Source organism: Mirounga leonina, unplaced genomic scaffold (genome assembly GCF_011800145.1).
Source record: "Mirounga leonina isolate KUSES-001 unplaced genomic scaffold, KU_Mleo_1.0 Mir_175, whole genome shotgun sequence".
NCBI classification, from domain to species: domain Eukaryota; kingdom Metazoa; phylum Chordata; class Mammalia; order Carnivora; family Phocidae; genus Mirounga; species Mirounga leonina.
The window spans coordinates 31,419,052-31,436,900 of record NW_023270453.1 but is presented as its reverse complement, the minus strand read 5'-3'; the positions used below and the strand labels follow the sequence as shown (position 1 = coordinate 31,436,900).

The 17,849-nt window shown below is 43.8% G+C and overlaps 1 protein-coding gene across 3 annotated transcripts in view; it reads left to right on the top strand.

Moving 5' to 3' along the window:
* Window positions 1-17,849, top strand: part of CPPED1 (calcineurin like phosphoesterase domain containing 1) — a 102,581-nt gene that overhangs the window by 3,761 nt on the left and 80,971 nt on the right. For 2 of the 3 annotated variants that reach the window (XM_035022298.1, XM_035022296.1), the window contains exon 2: window positions 17,397-17,615. In XM_035022298.1, coding sequence (XP_034878189.1) covers window positions 17,397-17,615 — 219 coding nt within the window. The remainder of the gene's footprint in view (window positions 1-17,396; window positions 17,616-17,849) is intronic. The other variant, XM_035022297.1, reaches the window with a different exon arrangement.

Here is a 17,849-nt window from a genome sequence, read left to right as displayed (position 1 = left end):
AAAATTCTAACAGATCAATGAAGAAAATGAAAATGAAATAAATGCTTTTAATTATGCTGTACATTTAGGCCAAACCAGTTATCTCTTATTTGAGAAGGGCTCCTGTGACTAAAACAAGAATTTTGATTATTTATCCCCACCTCATGAATATCATCATCAGGCAAAATTAGTGTGTAAAAATGTTCCTGTGGTAACATTTCTAAGAGACAAAGGAACTTTTATTTTTTTTTGCCTTTCTGTATTCTCTAACTTTATCGAGGTACCATAACAGTCACTCATTTGAAGTTCACAGTTCAATGATTTTTAATAAATTTGCAGAGGGGTACAGTGTCAAGATTTTAGAACCTTTCTGTCTCCCCCCCAAAAAAGAAACTTTGTGCCCATTTGCAGTCAGTTCCTGTTTCCACTGCCTTCGTAGGGAACTACTACGTCCATAGCTTTGCCTTTTCTGGACATTTCATATAAATGGAATCATATAATCTGTGGGTCTTTTGTGACTGACTTCTTTCCCTTAGCATCATCTTTTCAAGATTCTCTCATGTTGTAGCAGATAGCCGCACTCTCTTCCTTTTCACTGAATGGTATTCCATTGTATGGGAAACCACATCTTGTTTATCCATTCACCCATTGATGCACATTTGGACGTTGGCAGACGTTCCCCAATTTGGAGACTGGTTGTTAGGAATGAAGCTGATATGAACATCCACATACAGATCTTTGTATGGACATGTGTTTCATTTCTCTTGGGTAGATACCTAAGATTGGAATTGCTGGGTCATATAAGTAACTACGTTTCACATTTTGAGGAACTTCCAAACTGTTTTCCAGAGCAGCTGCACCATTTTACATTCCCACCACTAAGGTATATGGATCCCCATTTCTCTATATCCCCGCCAACACTTAGCACTTGTCATCATCTGTCTTTTTTTTTTTTTTTAAAGATTTTATTTATTTATTTGAGAGAGAGAGAATGAGAGACAGAGAGCATGAGAGGGAGGAGGGTCAGAGGGAGAAGCAGACTCCCCGCCGAGCAGGGAGCCCGATGCGGGACTCGATCCTGGGACTCCAGGATCATGACCTGAGCCGAAGGCAGTTGCTCAACCAACTGAGCCACCCAGGCACCCTGTCTTTTTGATTATAACCAACCATATGGGTGTGAATTGGTGTCTCATTGTGGTATTGATTTGCATTTTCTTAAAGGCTAATGAAGTTGAACATCTTTTCATGTGCCAACTGGCCATTTGTATATCTTTGAAGAAATATCTTTTCAGATCTTTTGCCGCATTTTTAATTGGGCTGTGTTTTTATTGAGTTGTTAGAGTTCTTTATATATACTGGCTACAGATCCCTTATCAAATCCATGGTTTGCAAATATTTTCTCCCATTCTGTGGATTCTCCTTTCCCTTGCTTGATAATATCCTATGCAGCACCAGAATTTTTAATTTTGATGAAGTCCAAATTATCACCTTTTTCTTTTATCACTTGTACTTTTGATGTCCTATCTAAGAAACCTTTACCTAACCCCAAATTGTGAAGATTGACTTCTGGGTTTCTTCTAACAGTATTCTAGTTTAAGCTCATACATTTAGGTCTAGGTCCATATTGAATTAGTTTTTTTTTTAAAGATTTTATTTATTTATTTGAGAGAGAGAATGAGAGACAGAGAGCATGAGAGGGAAGAGGGTCAGAGGGAGAAGCAGACCCCCCGCTGAGCAGGGAGCCTGATGTGGGACTCGATCCCGAGACTCCAGGATCATGACCTGAGCCAAAGGCAGTCGCTTAACCAACTGAGCCACCCAGGCACCCATATTGAATTAATTTTTATGTATGGTGTGGGGTAAGCGTCTAATTATTAGGAAAAAAAAATTTTTTTTTCTACAGTAGAAACCTAGTAGTTGGTCAATGAAGAGAAAAAAAATTAGCCAAAGAGGGGACTTTAAAAAAATCACCCATTCTTTTGATATTTCCTTTTAATGTAAACTATAAATGTACATTCATTTACCATTCTTTTGAGGTCGCGCCAAGGACTTGTCTTGGAGTGTTGGGTTTACAGATGGGCCTGCCATGGAGCCTTTCTTGAATAAACAACACCCATAATGAATTTTTTCCAGTTTGGGTTTTTTCCAGTGGAATAGTCAGTTAAAAATCATTTGGAAAGCACCCCAAGTAAAAAATTCTAGCTTTATACTTTCTTTTTCCTCTAATCTTTTACGCCAGTCTCCACAACACCTAATTCAATAGTACTTTATTTTCATCAACTTGCCTTTTATTGAGTGTTCCCGAAACATCTGTCTTAGTTTTGTTAGAAGCAGCCCTTTTTTACAATTCATATTTCTCTGGTTTACATGTTTAATTGACTGATTTAAAAATAAGCGCTAGCATGAACAGTTTCAGGGACAATTCCTGATGGATGCACAGAGCAGAACCCTTGAGGGACCTCAGGTGACAGTCCATGCCTTTGTAGAGGGCATGGAGAGTGTTGGTAAACCTGGAGGTTTGTGAAGAGAGTGTCTCTTTCACAGAGAGGACTAAGTGGCAGCTTTTTATATTTGTGAAACATAGGATTTTTAACTTTGCCAAACCCTCCCAACTAGTTACAGGCGATAGCATGGGGCCCTGGCAGCTGGAGCCTCCGGGAGCCTGAGAACCACTATCAGCCACTCTTAGGACCAGATCTGATATGTAGCCAGACAGGAAATTTTTGTTAAGTGAAAGAATGCCCAAAGTCTCCATGTACCCTTGTTTAAAAGAAAAAGAAAAAACCTAGTCACACTAATGCTGGAGGTCCTTCCTCATTTGTAAAACGAAGGCAGAGTGTTGGCTGCAGCTGTCTAGGATGCATCCGTGGTGATGGATGCGTTGGCTTCGCTTCCATGAGGGCGCTGAGACACTTGGGTGATCTCAGGTCCTAAACTAGGAGGTAGTGGGGCCAAGAAGGGAGCGCAGCTGTTCTGGCTCCTGGCCCTTTGGCCTCACCACCAGAACATACTGGAATAGGACAGAACTCCTCATCTCCTACCCAGTCTGCTCCTTCTCCTGTCTTACCTGAACTCCTGTTCAGTCAGAAACCAAAGAGTCAACCCTGACTTCTCCTTCTCCCCCTCTTTCCACAGCCCTGTCCCTTCAACCTCCAGAGCTCACCTTGGTTTTGTCCACTGCCCCCTTCCCAGCTCCCACCACTGTGACCCCCGCCACCCGCATCTCTCACCTGGACAATTCCAGCAGCCTTCTGCACCCACTCTTGCCTCGCCTGCCCATTCCCTGTACAGCATTCAGAGCCTTCTCTCTGAGACAAAAATTGGGCCGTCATCCCTTGAGGTGGCTTTTCTTGGCCCCTCTCTTTCTCTCTCTATGGCCTCATTCTTTAGGTAGCATTTTATTTTTTTATTAACATAATGTATTATTTGTTTCAGGCGTACAGGTCTGTGATTCATCAGTCTTACACAATTCACAGCGCTCACCATAGCACATACCCTCCCCAATGTCCATCACCCATCCCCCCCACCCCCCCACCCCCCTCCACTCTAGCAACCCTCAGTTTGTTTCCTGAGATTAAGAGCCTCTTACGGTTTGTCTCCCTCTCTCGTTTGGTCTTGTTTCATTTTTCCCTCCCTTCCCTTATGATCCTCTATCTTGTTTCTGAAATACCTCATATCAGTGAGATCATATGATACATGTCTTTCTCTGATTGACTTATTTCGCTTAGCATAATACCCTCTAGTTCCAACCATGTTGCAAATGGCAAGATTTCATTCCTTTTGATGGCTGCATAATATTCCATTGTATATATATGTCACATCTTCTTTATCCATTCATCTCTTGATGGACATCTCAGCTCTTTCCATAGTTTGGCTCTTGTGGACATTGCTGCTATAAACATTGGGGTGCAGGTGCCCCTTTGGGCAGAGTGTTGTATCTTGGGGTAAATACACAGTAGTGCAGTTGCTGGGTTGTAGGGTAGCTCTATTTTTAACTTTTTGAGGAACCTCCATACTGTTTTCCAAGTTTTCCAGCTTGCATCCCCACCAACAGTGTAGGAGGGTTCCCCTTTCTTTGCACCCTCACCAACATCTGTCGTTTCCTGACTTGTTAATTGTAGCCATTCTGACTGGCGTGAGGTGGTATCTCATTGAGGTTTTGATTTGGTATTTCCTTGATGCCGAGCAATGTTGAGCACTTTTTCATGTCTGTTGGCCATTTGGATGTCTTCTTTGCAGAAATGTCTGTTCATGTCTTCTGCCTATTTGTTGATTGGATTCTTTGTTCTTTGGGTGTTGAGTTTGGTAAGTTCTTCATAGATTTTGGATACTAGCCCTTTATCTGATATGTCATTTGCAAATATCTTCTCCCATTCTGTCGGTTGTCTTTTGGTTTTGTTGACTGTTTCCTTTGCTGTGCAAAAGCTTTTTATCTTGATGAAGTCCCAATAGTTCATTTTTGCCCTTGCTTCCCTTGCCTTTGGCAATGTTTCTAGGAAGAAGTTGCTGTGGCTGAGGTTGAAGAGGTTGCTACCTGTGTTCTCTTTTAGGATTTTGATGGATTCCTGTCTCACATTGAGGTCTTTCATCCATTTTGAGTCTATTTTTGTGTGTGGTGTAAGAAAATGGTCCAGTTCCATTCTTCTGCATGTGGCTGTCCAATTTTCCCAACACCATTTGTTGAAGAGACTGTCTTTTTTCCATTGGACATTCTTTCCTGCTTTGTCGAAGATTAGTTGACCATAGAGTTGAGGGTCCATTTCTGGGCTCTCTATTCTGTTCCATTGATCTATGTGTCTGTTTTTGTGCCAGTACCATACTGTCTTGATGATGACAGCTTTGTCATAGAGCTTGAAGTCCAGAATTGTGATGCCACCAGCTTTGCTTTTCTTTTTTCAACATTCCTCTGGCTATTCGGGGTCTTTTCTGGTTCCATACAAATTTTAGGCTTATTTATTCCATTTCTTTGAAAGAAGTTGATGATATATATTTTTTTAAGATTTTATTTATTTATTTGAGAGAGAGAATGAGATAGAGAGAGCATGGGGGGGGGAGGGGCAGAGGGAGAAGCAGACTCCCCGCTGAGCAGGGAGCCCAATGCAGGACTCGATCCCAGGACTCCGGGATCATGACCTGAGCCGAAGGCAGTCGCTTAACCAACTGAGCCACCCAGGCGCCCGAAGTTGATGATATTTTGATAGGGATTGCATTGAATGTGTAGATTGCTCTAGGTAGCATTGACATCTTCACAATATTTGTTCTTCCAATCCATGAGCGTGGAACATTTTTCCATTTCTTTGTGTCTTCCTCAGTTTCTTTCATGAGTATTCTATAGTTTTCTGAGTACAGATTCTTTGCCTCTTTGGTTAGATTTATTCCTAGGTATCTTATGGTTTTGGGTGCAATTGTAAATGGGATCGACTCCTTAATTTCTCTTTCTTCTGTCTCGTTGTTGGTGTATAGGAATGCCACTGATTTCTGTGCATTGATTTTCTATCCTGCCACTTTACTGAATTCCTGTATGAGTTCTAGCAGTTTTGGGGTGGAGTCTTTTGGGTTTTCCACATAAGGTATCATATCATCTGCAAAAAGTGAGAGTTTCACTTCTTTGCTGATTCGGATGCCTTTTATTCAGGTAGCATTTTAGAAGAAGCTCCTGCTCATTCTCCCATTTGCAGTTAGGGCCCTGTTATTCCCATTTGCTCATTCTTTTCCTTTACGGCACTTATTACAGCTTATAGTTGTGTATTTATTTCTGTGTCTTTCATGTCTTTTCATGCCTCTAGACTATAAATTCCTGGAGGGCAGGAAGCCCAGACCTAGGACAGTGGCAGTGGTGGTCACTCAGTGGCCAATTGTTATAGAAAGAAACGAGTAAATGTGATCACATTTCGGTATCTGCCTAACCTGTTGCTTATACCATGTATCCTCTGGACAAAACAAAGCAGAAACCAAGGTATTGAATCAGTCAGTAGGACCCCTTGCAAACCACCCTGGGTGGCCCTGAGATTCGTGCACTGCTCAAAGGTGTCTCTTAAAGGAGGTTCTTGTTACCAGGTATGTGCCCTCTCTGGGCTGCATCTGCCCTGAGGAAGGGGGTGCCTTCTCCTCACATCCAGGGCCTCTGTTTTTGCCCAGCCTTGTACCTACAGGGCACCTCTGCCCAGAGACAGCACCTTCTTCCACTTTTTCCCAAAGCACCATCTGGGTCAGCAGCCGCCTGCTCTCTTGGCAGGGGAGCCTGGGTAATGGTGGGAAACAAGTCATAGCAAACATCCACCCCAAAAAGGCAAACCCCAAATGGAGTTCTGCTTTGGAAAAGCAAGAGAGGTTCAGGAAATGTCTTTTTCCCCCTGTAGCTGTTGTCTAGAATAGCATCGGGCAAAGCCAGTGATGCTGAAAGCCACTTGGCCAAGAAGCCCTGGCCTGTTGGCCTTTTGACTTCTCTGAAGGATTGTAGATAAAGATTTTGGCAGGTCCTTTATCCGGAATGGCAAGTGTGGCTGCCAAGCTATGACTCAGAAGCTTTTTTGTGTGTCTCAGAAACCACCTTTGGATGCATTTAGGCAAAGAAAAGAGAGGTTGGATAAATTCACTCTGCTACTTAGGAAGTCATATGGAGACTGAGGATATTGCTGTCACAGTAATTATTTTGGGGGATGAAGGGGCCCCGAAGGGCACTATTTTTTTTTTTTAAACAGCTTCACATACCAAACAATTCACCCTTTTACAGTGTACGATTCAGTGCCACTTAGCCTATTCACCGAGTTGTGCAACCATCACCACAGTCGCTTTTAGGACATTTTCAGTCCCCCAGAAAGAAACCCGGCACCTCTTAGCTGTCACCCCACCCGCCACTGCAGCCCTGGGCAGCTGCTAACGAATGGCACTATTAAATGGGGCATAAGATCTGGCATTTTTACAGTTGGGACATTTGGATCGTTAAACTAGAAAGAGTCCCAAAGTGGTGAAGATTGTTTTGCTACTGTTGTGGTTTTGTTGTTGTTGTTGTTGTTGTTTTTAACCCCTAAAAGAAGATTAGTCCCCGGAGGAGATGAGGGGTATTGCTGAAGACATTTAGATCGTGATTCACTGTGCAGATGGCTACTGGGAGAAACTGCAAAAATTGCATTTCATTGGCATTTGCTCTTTAGCCAGAAAGCCTCCAGACGGCTGTAAAGCTCCTCATCCTTGCCGTTTTATAACTGAAGCAATATCCCCAGTATGTGAACAGAGGACGTTAAGATCAAAGCTTGTAACTGTATGTGTGCGTGTGCGTGTATCTATATCATCGAGTATTTTCTGCACCCCCATGTGCTATGGGGAATAAAGAAATGGGTAAGGTTTTGGTGACTTTGTCTCTGCTAAGACAAGGGTAGGAGTTACCGTAAGTAACAGTCGTGATTACAGAAGCTCACACTTGACTGCTTACTGTGTGCCAAGGGCAAATGCTTTACATGTATTCACTGAGGCATTGTTCACAACAACCCTTCTTGAGGTAGCTGTGTTACTCTTACTTAATGGATGAGGACACTGAGACCCCGAGAGGTTAAGAACCTGGCTCTTAACCTGGTCTTGTCAAGTGATTGGTAAAAGGTGGAAGTGGGATTTGAGCCTGGCTCACAAGCTTCAGAGTCTAGGCCACCCTGGGACTGGGTGAGAGCTTTGGGAGATGGAGACTTTAAGTCTTCCTCAAGCCCACATGTCCTGGCATGATCTATCCCCTGCCCTCCATTCACAGTTGCCTCTGGTGTCAGGGTCCGGTCCTTGCCGTGCCCTCTGCCTGGGGTGCGTCCCCACAGCCACTCTGTGCCTGGCTCTCGTGTCGCCTCACGGTTCTGTCCAGCGCCCGCTCCCACCCACCACTCACTCTGTCCATGATCGCTGTGGTTCCTTCTGCGGTAGTAATGAGCACAACATGCGGTCAGCTTAGTTGTTGACCTGTTTGTCATCCATCTCCCCACCACTGTGTAAGGTCTCAAGGAATGGGACCTGTGGCTCTGCTCACTGTTGAATGTCCAGCGACTGGTGTGGCACCTGTCATATGGTGGGTACTCAGAACAAATGTGCTGAATGAGGGAAGAAGGAAGAGCTGCATCTGCTTGTGGGGGAGGGAGGGAGGGAGGCGCTGGGCTGGGAAGGGTAGGTGGAGTTTTAGCAGGAAGAGTTGGTAGAATGGGGAGCATCCCCTGGAGGAAGGAGTGGGAAAGCATGGCCTGTGTTTGAGGAGCAGATAAGGGTCCCTTTGGAGGGATCCTGTGGCATGTTTTGCGTAGGGTTTCTCAAATCTCTGTATTGACGTTATGGGCTGAACTGTTTGTTGTAGGGCTGCCCTGTGTAATATGGGATGTTGAGCAGTATCCCTAGCTTCTATCCACTGAATGCCAGAAGCACCATCGCCCTCCCAGCGTGACATCCAAAAAGTCTCCAGACATCAAATATCCTCTGGGAGTCAAAATCATCCCTGGTCGAGAGCCACCAGTCTGATGGGAACAGTCATCAGTACAGTTGGAAAAGTCTTGCACTCCCATTTTAGACCCGGGTGCCAGAATGAACGAGGATCCCTCGACATCTTCCTTTATCCCCTCATCAGATGTTTACTGAATGCCTCTGACATGCCAGTGACCCCGTGATACCTGCTGACAACAAACTGGAAAGGGAGAGTGAGCTCGGGCCTTTCCTCGTGAAGATTAGAGCACAGTGTCCCTTCAGCAAGGGAATTGGATGATCAGTACCAGGGTCTTAGGAAGTCACAGCAACAGTGATTGCCTGCAGTGGATCAGAGTGGGTGGGGAGCCTGGCATGGAGCTGGCCTGGTGGCCCTGGGGGAAGTGGTGGAGCCCTGACCCAGGTGATGGGGCCACGGAGGGGAAGGAGGTCCTGCGGAGCACTGGAGATGTGGGTGCATCCACCTGGCAGGCCAAATGGACCCACTGACACACAGTCCTGTCATCTGTAGATGGGTGGACTGGGGACCATGGGTGGCAGACTCAGGGCCATCAGGAAAAGAGGCCAGTCTTGAAAGAAAGCGTTGTAAGGTGCTGATGGGACAAGCTGGGAGCTTGGACATACCCAGAAAAGCAAACACAGTACTCTCTACTCCCTTTTTTAGTTAATTCTGTGGCTTTCTAGTCAGACGGAGACATGTAGACCCTCTGGTCCCAATTCATGTATGATTTTGAATCAGAGAAGTTAACAGGAGCCCAAACATGGAACTTTTAAATACTGTTACAGTTTGGTGATGTGCTGTTGTAATGATAGGGGCCTGGTTCATTAGACTGCCTGCTCATCAGCCTTCTTAACCAGTGTCTTCCAAAAAGCAGATGAGATTTAGGAAATGAGACTTTGCTTTATAAGAATTAAACTGAGAGCTATTTATCACTGTATTCCACCTTGAACCATTTGAGGTTTCCTGTAAAGTAACAGGTTTGGCACATCAGGAGAGCACAAATTGTTACAGTATTAGGTGTTAATTAGTGGCATGACTGATTCGGGTAAGCCTTTTCCTAGTTGCGTGATGAAAATAGTGACTCATTTGCTTTTGAGGGTGCATTTATTATAATCAGTCACTGATTAACTGGTAATAGCGAAAGGATCAATGAAATTTCTAATTCTTGGTATATGTTAAAAAGTCAGCTTTCATTAAGAGTGGACAAATATGCCTGAAAGGTATAATAAAAATGAGGGAGAGGAAATGTATTGACCAACACAGATTTAAGAAAACATGTAGTTCCTGATGTTAATTGCAAAGAGCAGTTGCAGTCTGAGTATCTGTCTTTTGGGCAGGATATTGGCACGTAAACAGTCTCATAGGAAGGATTAGTGGTAAGGCATTGTGTGAGTTTTAAAGGTTTTTAAGGTTCTTCTCTGCGTACGGTTGCTTTGTACCCAGTAATGCTTAAAGAAGACTCACAGGCCTTTACTGTCTATGGTTTAATACCACCCAAATCCATTGTCTTTTTATTTCTCAGCTTTGAAAGATGGTTTCTATGACAGTCTCTATCAGTTAGCTGAAATCTGGAAGAGGCCAAATCCTGATACTCTCTATATAAGGGCTGAATCAGATTTCTATCTGAGGCCAATTTTTCTTTTATAAAAATATTTTTAAATTGATTTAAATTTTTACTTTAAAAAAATTTTTAAAGATTTTATTTATTTGAGATCGGGAGAGAGAGAGAGAGAGAGCACGAGCAAGAGCACAAGAGTAGGGGGTGGGAGAAGCAGACTCCCCACTGAGAAGGGAGACGTGGGGCTCAGCGGGGCTCAACGCGGGGCTCCATCCCAGGACGCTGGGATCATGACCTGAGCCGAGGGCAGACGCTTAATCAACTGAGCCACCCAGGTGCCCCTGATTTAAATTTTTAAAAGCTAAATTTTAAAATTTAATTCAGGCTATGGTACCATAATAAATTACCATAATTTCATATATATAATATATGAAATAATATATATAATAAATATATAGGATATGTATGTTATATATATTATACATATAATATAATATATTTCTCACTTATCCTGTGGACAGACTTTGGCAATCCCAGCTAGATAGGTCTTCTCTACAGTTTCCCCTGTGTGACCACCTGCCCTGAAGTCAGGGCTCTGTGGAATAATAGTCCTGGTTCTGCCTCTCAGCCTTTGTTAGACCTCAAGCAAAGTATTTAACCTTGACCTTGCTGAGTTTTTTCTTCTGCACCTCTAAGCACAGTGGAAGAGTTACCATAGATATGGGCTTGTCACTGCACACGTCCACAGGGGCCAGATGGTGAATGGGGCCAGTTGTAGACCATGGTGAATGTGACACCACATGCCCCCTTCGAGGAGCAGCCACTGCCCAGCCCAGCCAATCAGCATACTCCATGTGGGCCTGGTTTGGCTAGATTTTCCGAGAGAATCTTGAAAACCAGGGATCTATATGAAACTCATGAATTTAAAATGTTGGCAACAAATTCAGAATTTTATAACTATTATGTGGGCCAAACAAAGCACACCTGCTAGCCAGACCGCAACCAGAGACCTGGAGTTTGTAATTTCTGGAGAAGATCACCACTTAGCATCCCATAGAAGATGGATGTTCTGGGCTCTAGCCTGTACCCTGAATCAGCCCTGTGCTGTTGGCAGGGACTGTGAGCATCACAGCCTTCTGGGGAAAAGCTCTGGGCCTGCCAGCATTATCTTTGTGTACAATCTTCTTATTTACCAAGATGTTCCATTTGAAGGAAACTTTTTGGAGATAAAAATGTCTTTATGGAGGTGGACAACTTGCAGGCAGCCTAAGGCACATTCCATCTCCTTTATGGCTCTCTGCCCTCCAGGCCATCTCAGCAGCACTGAGATTCTGAACAGTAGAAGCCGTGCTCATTAACTGTGTGATCTTGAACTTGAGCATAACTAAGATCCCGAGCCAGGCCTCAGTATCCCCTTTTGGTTAAATAAGGGGGTTAGTAATTCTGCAAATCCCTCCCACACTGAAAATTTCCAATGCTGTAGTGGGAAGAGGTTGGCTTCTGTAAGGTAAGCCTTCAGCCTCCCTAGGATAGGCTGCAATAAATGGGCTCACTCAACTCTGTACAGGAGGGTCAGGTGTTAAGTGGTGTGGTTAAGTATGTGAGGCTAGGCCTTGTTTAATAGTACCCTCTGTGGCAGACAGACTCTCAGATGGTCCCAGTGATCGCCAACTAGTAACTAGCATTCATGGAGTGTGTGATCTTCTGCTCTTGAGTGTGGGCTGGCCTAGCAACTTGATTATAATGAATAGAACACAGCAGAGTGATGGGATATCACTTCCATCACCATGTTACATAAGATGATAACTTCTGTTTGCTAGCACTCTCCCTTGCTGGCTTTGGTGAAGCAAGTTTCCATGTTACGAGCTGCCATGTTGGAGAGGCCCACATGGCAAGGAACTGAGGGTAGCTTCTGGTCCACAGCCAGCAAGGAACCTATCAACAACCCCGTAAGTGATCTTGGAAGGAGATCCTTCCCCACGTGAGTTTTCATGGGAGACCTCAGTGCTGGCTGACACTTTGATTGCAGCTTGTGAGAGACCATGAGCAGAGAACCCGGCTAAGCCATGCCCAGATCCCCAACCCACAGAAACTGAGATAGTAAAATGTGTACTGTTTCAAGCTACATTTGTGTTCATCTGTTAAAATAGCAGTAGATTGCTAATACACCATCTCTGTGAATTTGTTACAAAAATTAACACTGAAAAACATTCAGTTCACTGCGGACATCCTTATTTATGGAAGACTTAGGTGTTTTAAATACCTGCATGCTTTATGATGTATTAGTAAGTACCCTATAGACATGACCAGAAGTTTGTGTCAAATGTTTCAAAAGATTGTAGTCTTGTTTTGGTACCATGTAGATCAGAAATGAGATCTCAATTTAATCAACCTCACTTTATTCTTTAATGCATTCATTCTACAAGTACTTAGTTTATCTCAAAATTTGACCTTGGCCTTATCATAGTCACCAGTTAGGGTCCCTGACTGCATTCTTTTATCAATTTTGGAAATTACCTGGGCTGGACACAGATAGGGACCTAAAAATGAACAAGAACATATGCAAAACAAAAATAAAATGAAACAAAAAAACCCCATCAATAGGAAAATATGCAAAACAACAACCAATCCTCCAAGCCATTTCAATTTAGGGAAACAAAAATCACTTTGCACCTGTTTCTGATCAAACACGTTTAAGCAGTTCCTTGATTAGTTACAGGTCAGTGCTTTTCAAACCTGGATTTGCATACAGATCACGTGGGGGATCTGTTAAAATGCAGACTGGGCCTCTATAGGTCTGGGCTGGGCTTGAGATGCTGCCTCTTGAGCAAGCTCGCAGGTGCTGATGCTGATGCTGGTGCAGGGGCCACACCTTGAGGCCTGAGGTCTAGACCCAGCCCTGCTCCTCGCGCCCAGTGCAGCAGGCTTCATTGGTGCCCTCCTGTCATACCCACCTTCTCCCTTAGCCTCCATTCAGCAGTTCTCCTTTTTGGGGGGTTATCAGGCCTTTACCACTTACCCAAGCAGTCCCATAATTAAGTTCTTTGACTAGGAAAAAAAAAAAAAAGTTTGCTGGATGCCTAAGTGTCTTTCTTTTTTTCAGTAATTAAAAATGCTCTGATTGGGGTGCCTGAGTGGCTCAGTCGGTTAAGTGTCTGCCTTTGGCTCAGGTCATGATCCCAGGGTCCTGGATCAAGCCCCACATTGGGCTCCTTGCTCAGCGGGGAGCCTGCTTCTCCCTCTACCTCTGCCCCTTGCTTGTGCACTTTCTCTCTCTCTCTGTGTCAAATAAATAAATAGAATCTTTTTTTAAAAAAATGCTCTGATTGTGTATTGGGGTGCTTCGGGAATAGACCTCAACATTCTGAACTTCTATGGCTTGAATGGCCGGAACAGTGTTTTCAGGGAGTCTAAAGAAAGCGGCTGGACTGTGCCAGGGTCAGACACGTGCTCTGCCCTGCAGGAGATGGCATAGCAAGATGTAGATGTCAGCTAATACCTGGGCCCTGCCCTGGGTGTGACTCTGGACTTTGGCAAAATCGTTTAAGGCAAGTGTTGTTAAGCATTCACTTTCATAACGTTTTGAGGGATGGGGAAGGTAGACATTTACAAAAGATTCCTCCCTCTGCAACTAAGCATTATTAAGTCTCAAATACCCGTAATGCAGCCTTCATTAATATTAAGATGAGACTGAAGACCACAAGCTTCTGTAGTAGAACTTTAAGAGGACCCAGGTGCTTTTGAGAAGGCAGAGCGCCAAGTCAAATTGCTCTTATTACATAGATAAGGCAGGTGGAATAGTGATATGTGAGCTGTCATTTATTTCAGGTCAAGTCTATTTATTTTGTACCTTGTCATCATAAAATTGAGCTTCTATCCAAGATTTTACTAAGTAAACAAATAATAATGAAAGATTTATTTTAATACCTCCAAGGATTATTGACTTTTCGGGATGATGACTATTTGTTGTAGGAAACTATATTCGTTAAAATGTTTGCTGTAGAAAACTGTTTATAAATTCTCTCTGTTATAGAAGATTGATTTATGCACCAACCTTGGGGTGACAATCACCTCCCTGATCTGGTTCTGATTAATTTACCCAGTTTAAACAGCTCTGCAAACTGCCTCAGAAACAGGAATGTCGCTAAAAGCATTCAGTATAAAAAGTTTATTATTTAAAATAAATGAATAATGCTAACAATTAATTTTAAAACACAAATTGGAGTCTCGTTTTTTTTTTTATGACACCAGCCTTCAACTCCTGAAGAAGTCTTGCCGACTCTGTATCTTTAATGCTCAGTATCTGTTATTACTTTGTAGCAGAGTACCATGAAACTTGGCAGCTTGAAAGAGCTATCTCACAGTTTCTGTGTGGATCTGAGTGCTGCCTGGCAGGATGCTTTGGCTGCAGGGTCTCCCACTGGGTTCAGGCACCGTGTCAGCTGGGGCTGTGGTCTCATCTGATGGCCCGACTAAGGGAGAGTCCTTTTCCAAGTCTGCTCACGTGGTTGTTGGCAGGATTCCGCTCCTTGTGGGTTGTTGCATGGAGTGTCTCTGCTCTTCACAGGCTGTTTCCTCTGTTCCTTACCGTGTTGGCCTCTCCAGTAGGTGAGTCCCAGCATGGCAGCCTTTTACCTCCAGAGAAGGGCCCTGAGAGAGAGCGAGCAAGATGAAAGTCATGGTCTTTTTCTAGCCTAATCTCTCTCTCCTCTCTCTCTTTTTAACCATTTTATTGAGGCATGATTGACATGTAAAAAGCTGTATATATTTAATGTGTACAACCCCATGAATTTGGGGATAAGTAAACACCTGTGAAACCATCACTGCCATCAAGGTCGTAAACATACGTATCATCGTTTCCCAAAGTTTCCTGCAACCTCTTTATTATTATTATTATTATTATTATTATTATTATTTGTGTGTGTGGTAAGAGCACTTAACATAGATTCTACCTTCTTAGCAAATTTCATGTATACAGTACAGTATTGTTAGCTGTGGACGTTATGCTGTACAGTAAGTCTCCAGAACTTCTCTGTCTTGTAGAACTAAAACTTCGTACCCTTTGACCATCACCTCTCCCATTTCCCCCTCCTCCCAGCCCCTGGAAACCACCATTCTACTCTCTGCTTCTATGAGTGTGACTATTTTAGAACCCACATGGAAGTGAGATCAGGTAGTATTTGTCTTTCTGTGGCTGGCTTATATCACTTAGCAGAGTGCCTTCTAGGTCTATGCATGTTATTTCAAATGGCAGGGTTTCCTTCTTTTTAAGATTCAGTAATATTACATTGTACATATATACCACATTTTCTTTATCCATGCATCCATCGAGGTACATTTAGATTGTTTCCATATCATGGTGTAGCCTAATCCCTGAAGGGACATCCCATTGCTGTATTCTGCTTATAAGAACAAAGTCTCTAGGTGCAGGCCACACTCAAGGGGAGGGGATTGCACAAGGATGTGAATATCACAATGCAGGGATCTTTGGGACCTTCTTGGAGTCCTTCTGCCACATGTAGTAAGGGCTCCATAAATACGAGTTCACATCCATCATTGCACTCGATCCCCATACTTAGCAACAAGATGCATACTCCAGGGTTTTATGCACTCCTTGTTCAGATTGAGTTCAAGTTGGTTGTGATTTGATTAAGCAGCTAACAGTCTGAGCTGTGGGTCCAGAACTGGCGGATTAACTTGCATATACAATTTGTTCTATACAGTATGTGCAGGTAGTTCGCACATTTGCATTTTTAGGTTCTGAAAAAGGAATTGAGAAGGAAGGGAGGCCTAAAGTCAGAGATCCACTCTAAGATGACAGTAAGCAAGGCACGGTGGGTGGGCGGGTGGCGACGAAATTTAGAAAGGTTAGACTGGCTCCTTGCCGGTGAGATCTCAGTGTAGATGACATGCTTCAGAGAGAGGCCTTCCCTGTGCATCCAGTTGAAATTAGCCATCACTTCTGCCTTCCTGCTCCTAGACCTGGTGCTCCGGCTCCATTCCCTGCTCATTTCCTTGTTCACAGTCTGTCTTCCCCGGGCGGACTAAGGCCCAGGAGATCAGGGGCCTCCTCTGTCTAGGTCCAGCCATGTATCGTCAGCACTACGTATGGCCAACAGTAGGCTCTCAGGAAATACTTATCGAATCGATGAATGAATTGAGCACACAGATGTGAAATGACTCCAAGGAGCTTTTTGGAAATCGTAATATCTTCATGACTTCCAAAGGAAATGCCACTTATTCAGTTAACATGCAAAATATACTAATTTGTTAAAAAGAAGAAAACAGCCTCACAATTTTGGTTTTGTTCCTGCCACTGATGGCTGGTGGCCGTTAGGTCAGTCATGTCCCCTCTCTGGGTCTCCGTTTTCTTAGTGGATAAATGCAGGGGCTATAGATTGGGGGTCTTCAGACTGCTCTGTCCTCAGATCCAGCTCAGGCAGAGGCGGCTCTGTTTTTCAACATTGGTCTACCATGTAAGATTTTATTTGAAGGAAGGATGCTGTCACCAGGGGCGGGGGGTGAGGTTTGACACCCACAGGGCTTCCATGCCCACCAATGGCCATTCCAACTCTGCAAAACAGTTACTGGTTGCAGTCCTTTTGGCTAACAAGGGTAGAGACCTGTGGCCCACAGAGCTTAGGTTCAGCGGAACCAATAGGAAGGGCAAACCTAATAATTTTGGTGCAAGTGATCTAGTGCCCTTCCCAAGAACATAAAGAATCCCCTCTCCCTTCCTCCCCCCACCCCCGCTTCCCCCCACTCCCTAGCCTCACACCTCGCTTAAGCCCACATCATGCAGCCTTTGAAATGTTAGCATCGATTTTTTTTTTCCTCGTTGACTAACTCATTTCAAGATTTCATTTCTGGCACTGCATTTCCTACCAGATAGCCAGAGCTTCCAAGCTCCAAGTTTTATAATTAAAATTCTGTCACATCCCCCGAAACAGTGCAAATTGTGCCATTAAGCCTGGCATAAAAGATTCGAAAGCACTTCACCTAGTAATTTAAATATAATACTTCTGGCAGCTTTCAATTTCTGGTATTTTTAATTCTAATTTAAAAACTATTATTAAACATTAATACCCTCTATACAGCGTGGCTGGTGTGCCTCTGCGCTCCATTTTGGCCGGCTAGTTCTAAACAAACAGCTTGGCTGCCTGGCTTTTGCGGCCCACGTGGTCTTTCCTAGCCTTTGGGAATCACCAGGTCCCAGGCATAATTAGTATAAATCAAAATCCTCTAGACTATGACAGGAAAATGGTATGTTTGAACAGCAGCTTATTAAAATGACCTACTTAATTTAAGAAAAATATTGTATCCACTTGCACGATAACCTGGATGCTTTCCCTGACAGATTTTATAATATTTCTTCCCTCTCCTTTTTTTTTCCCTCTTTGTTTTTACAAGAAAAGGAAAGGGAATGGAAAGGCCCGTTCTACTTCATCCAAGGCGCAGACCCACAGTTTGGACTAATGAAGGCCTGGTCCACTGGGGACAGTGACAGTGGTGGTGACGAGTGGGGGCAGGAGATCCGTCTAACTGAGCAAGCTGTTGAGGCCATCAACAAGTTGAAGCCCAAACCCAGGTTCTTTGTTCTTTGCGGGGACCTCATCCATGCCATGCCAGGTAAGACTTGCGCTGTTGATGTGACCTCTCTCCTCCCAGTCATGACTACATTTGAGCAGGGAAAAAAAAAAAGATTTCTCTTAAGAGATGTCTTTATTCGGTAATGGCCTATTCCTTCTCTCCATGGCTGTTGGGAATATCCTTGAATGTCAGGAAATGCACCCTCGTTTTATATTTAGAATTTGGCGAGATTAATCACAGTAATTAGGCAGAGCTACAGTTCTGATGATCTGA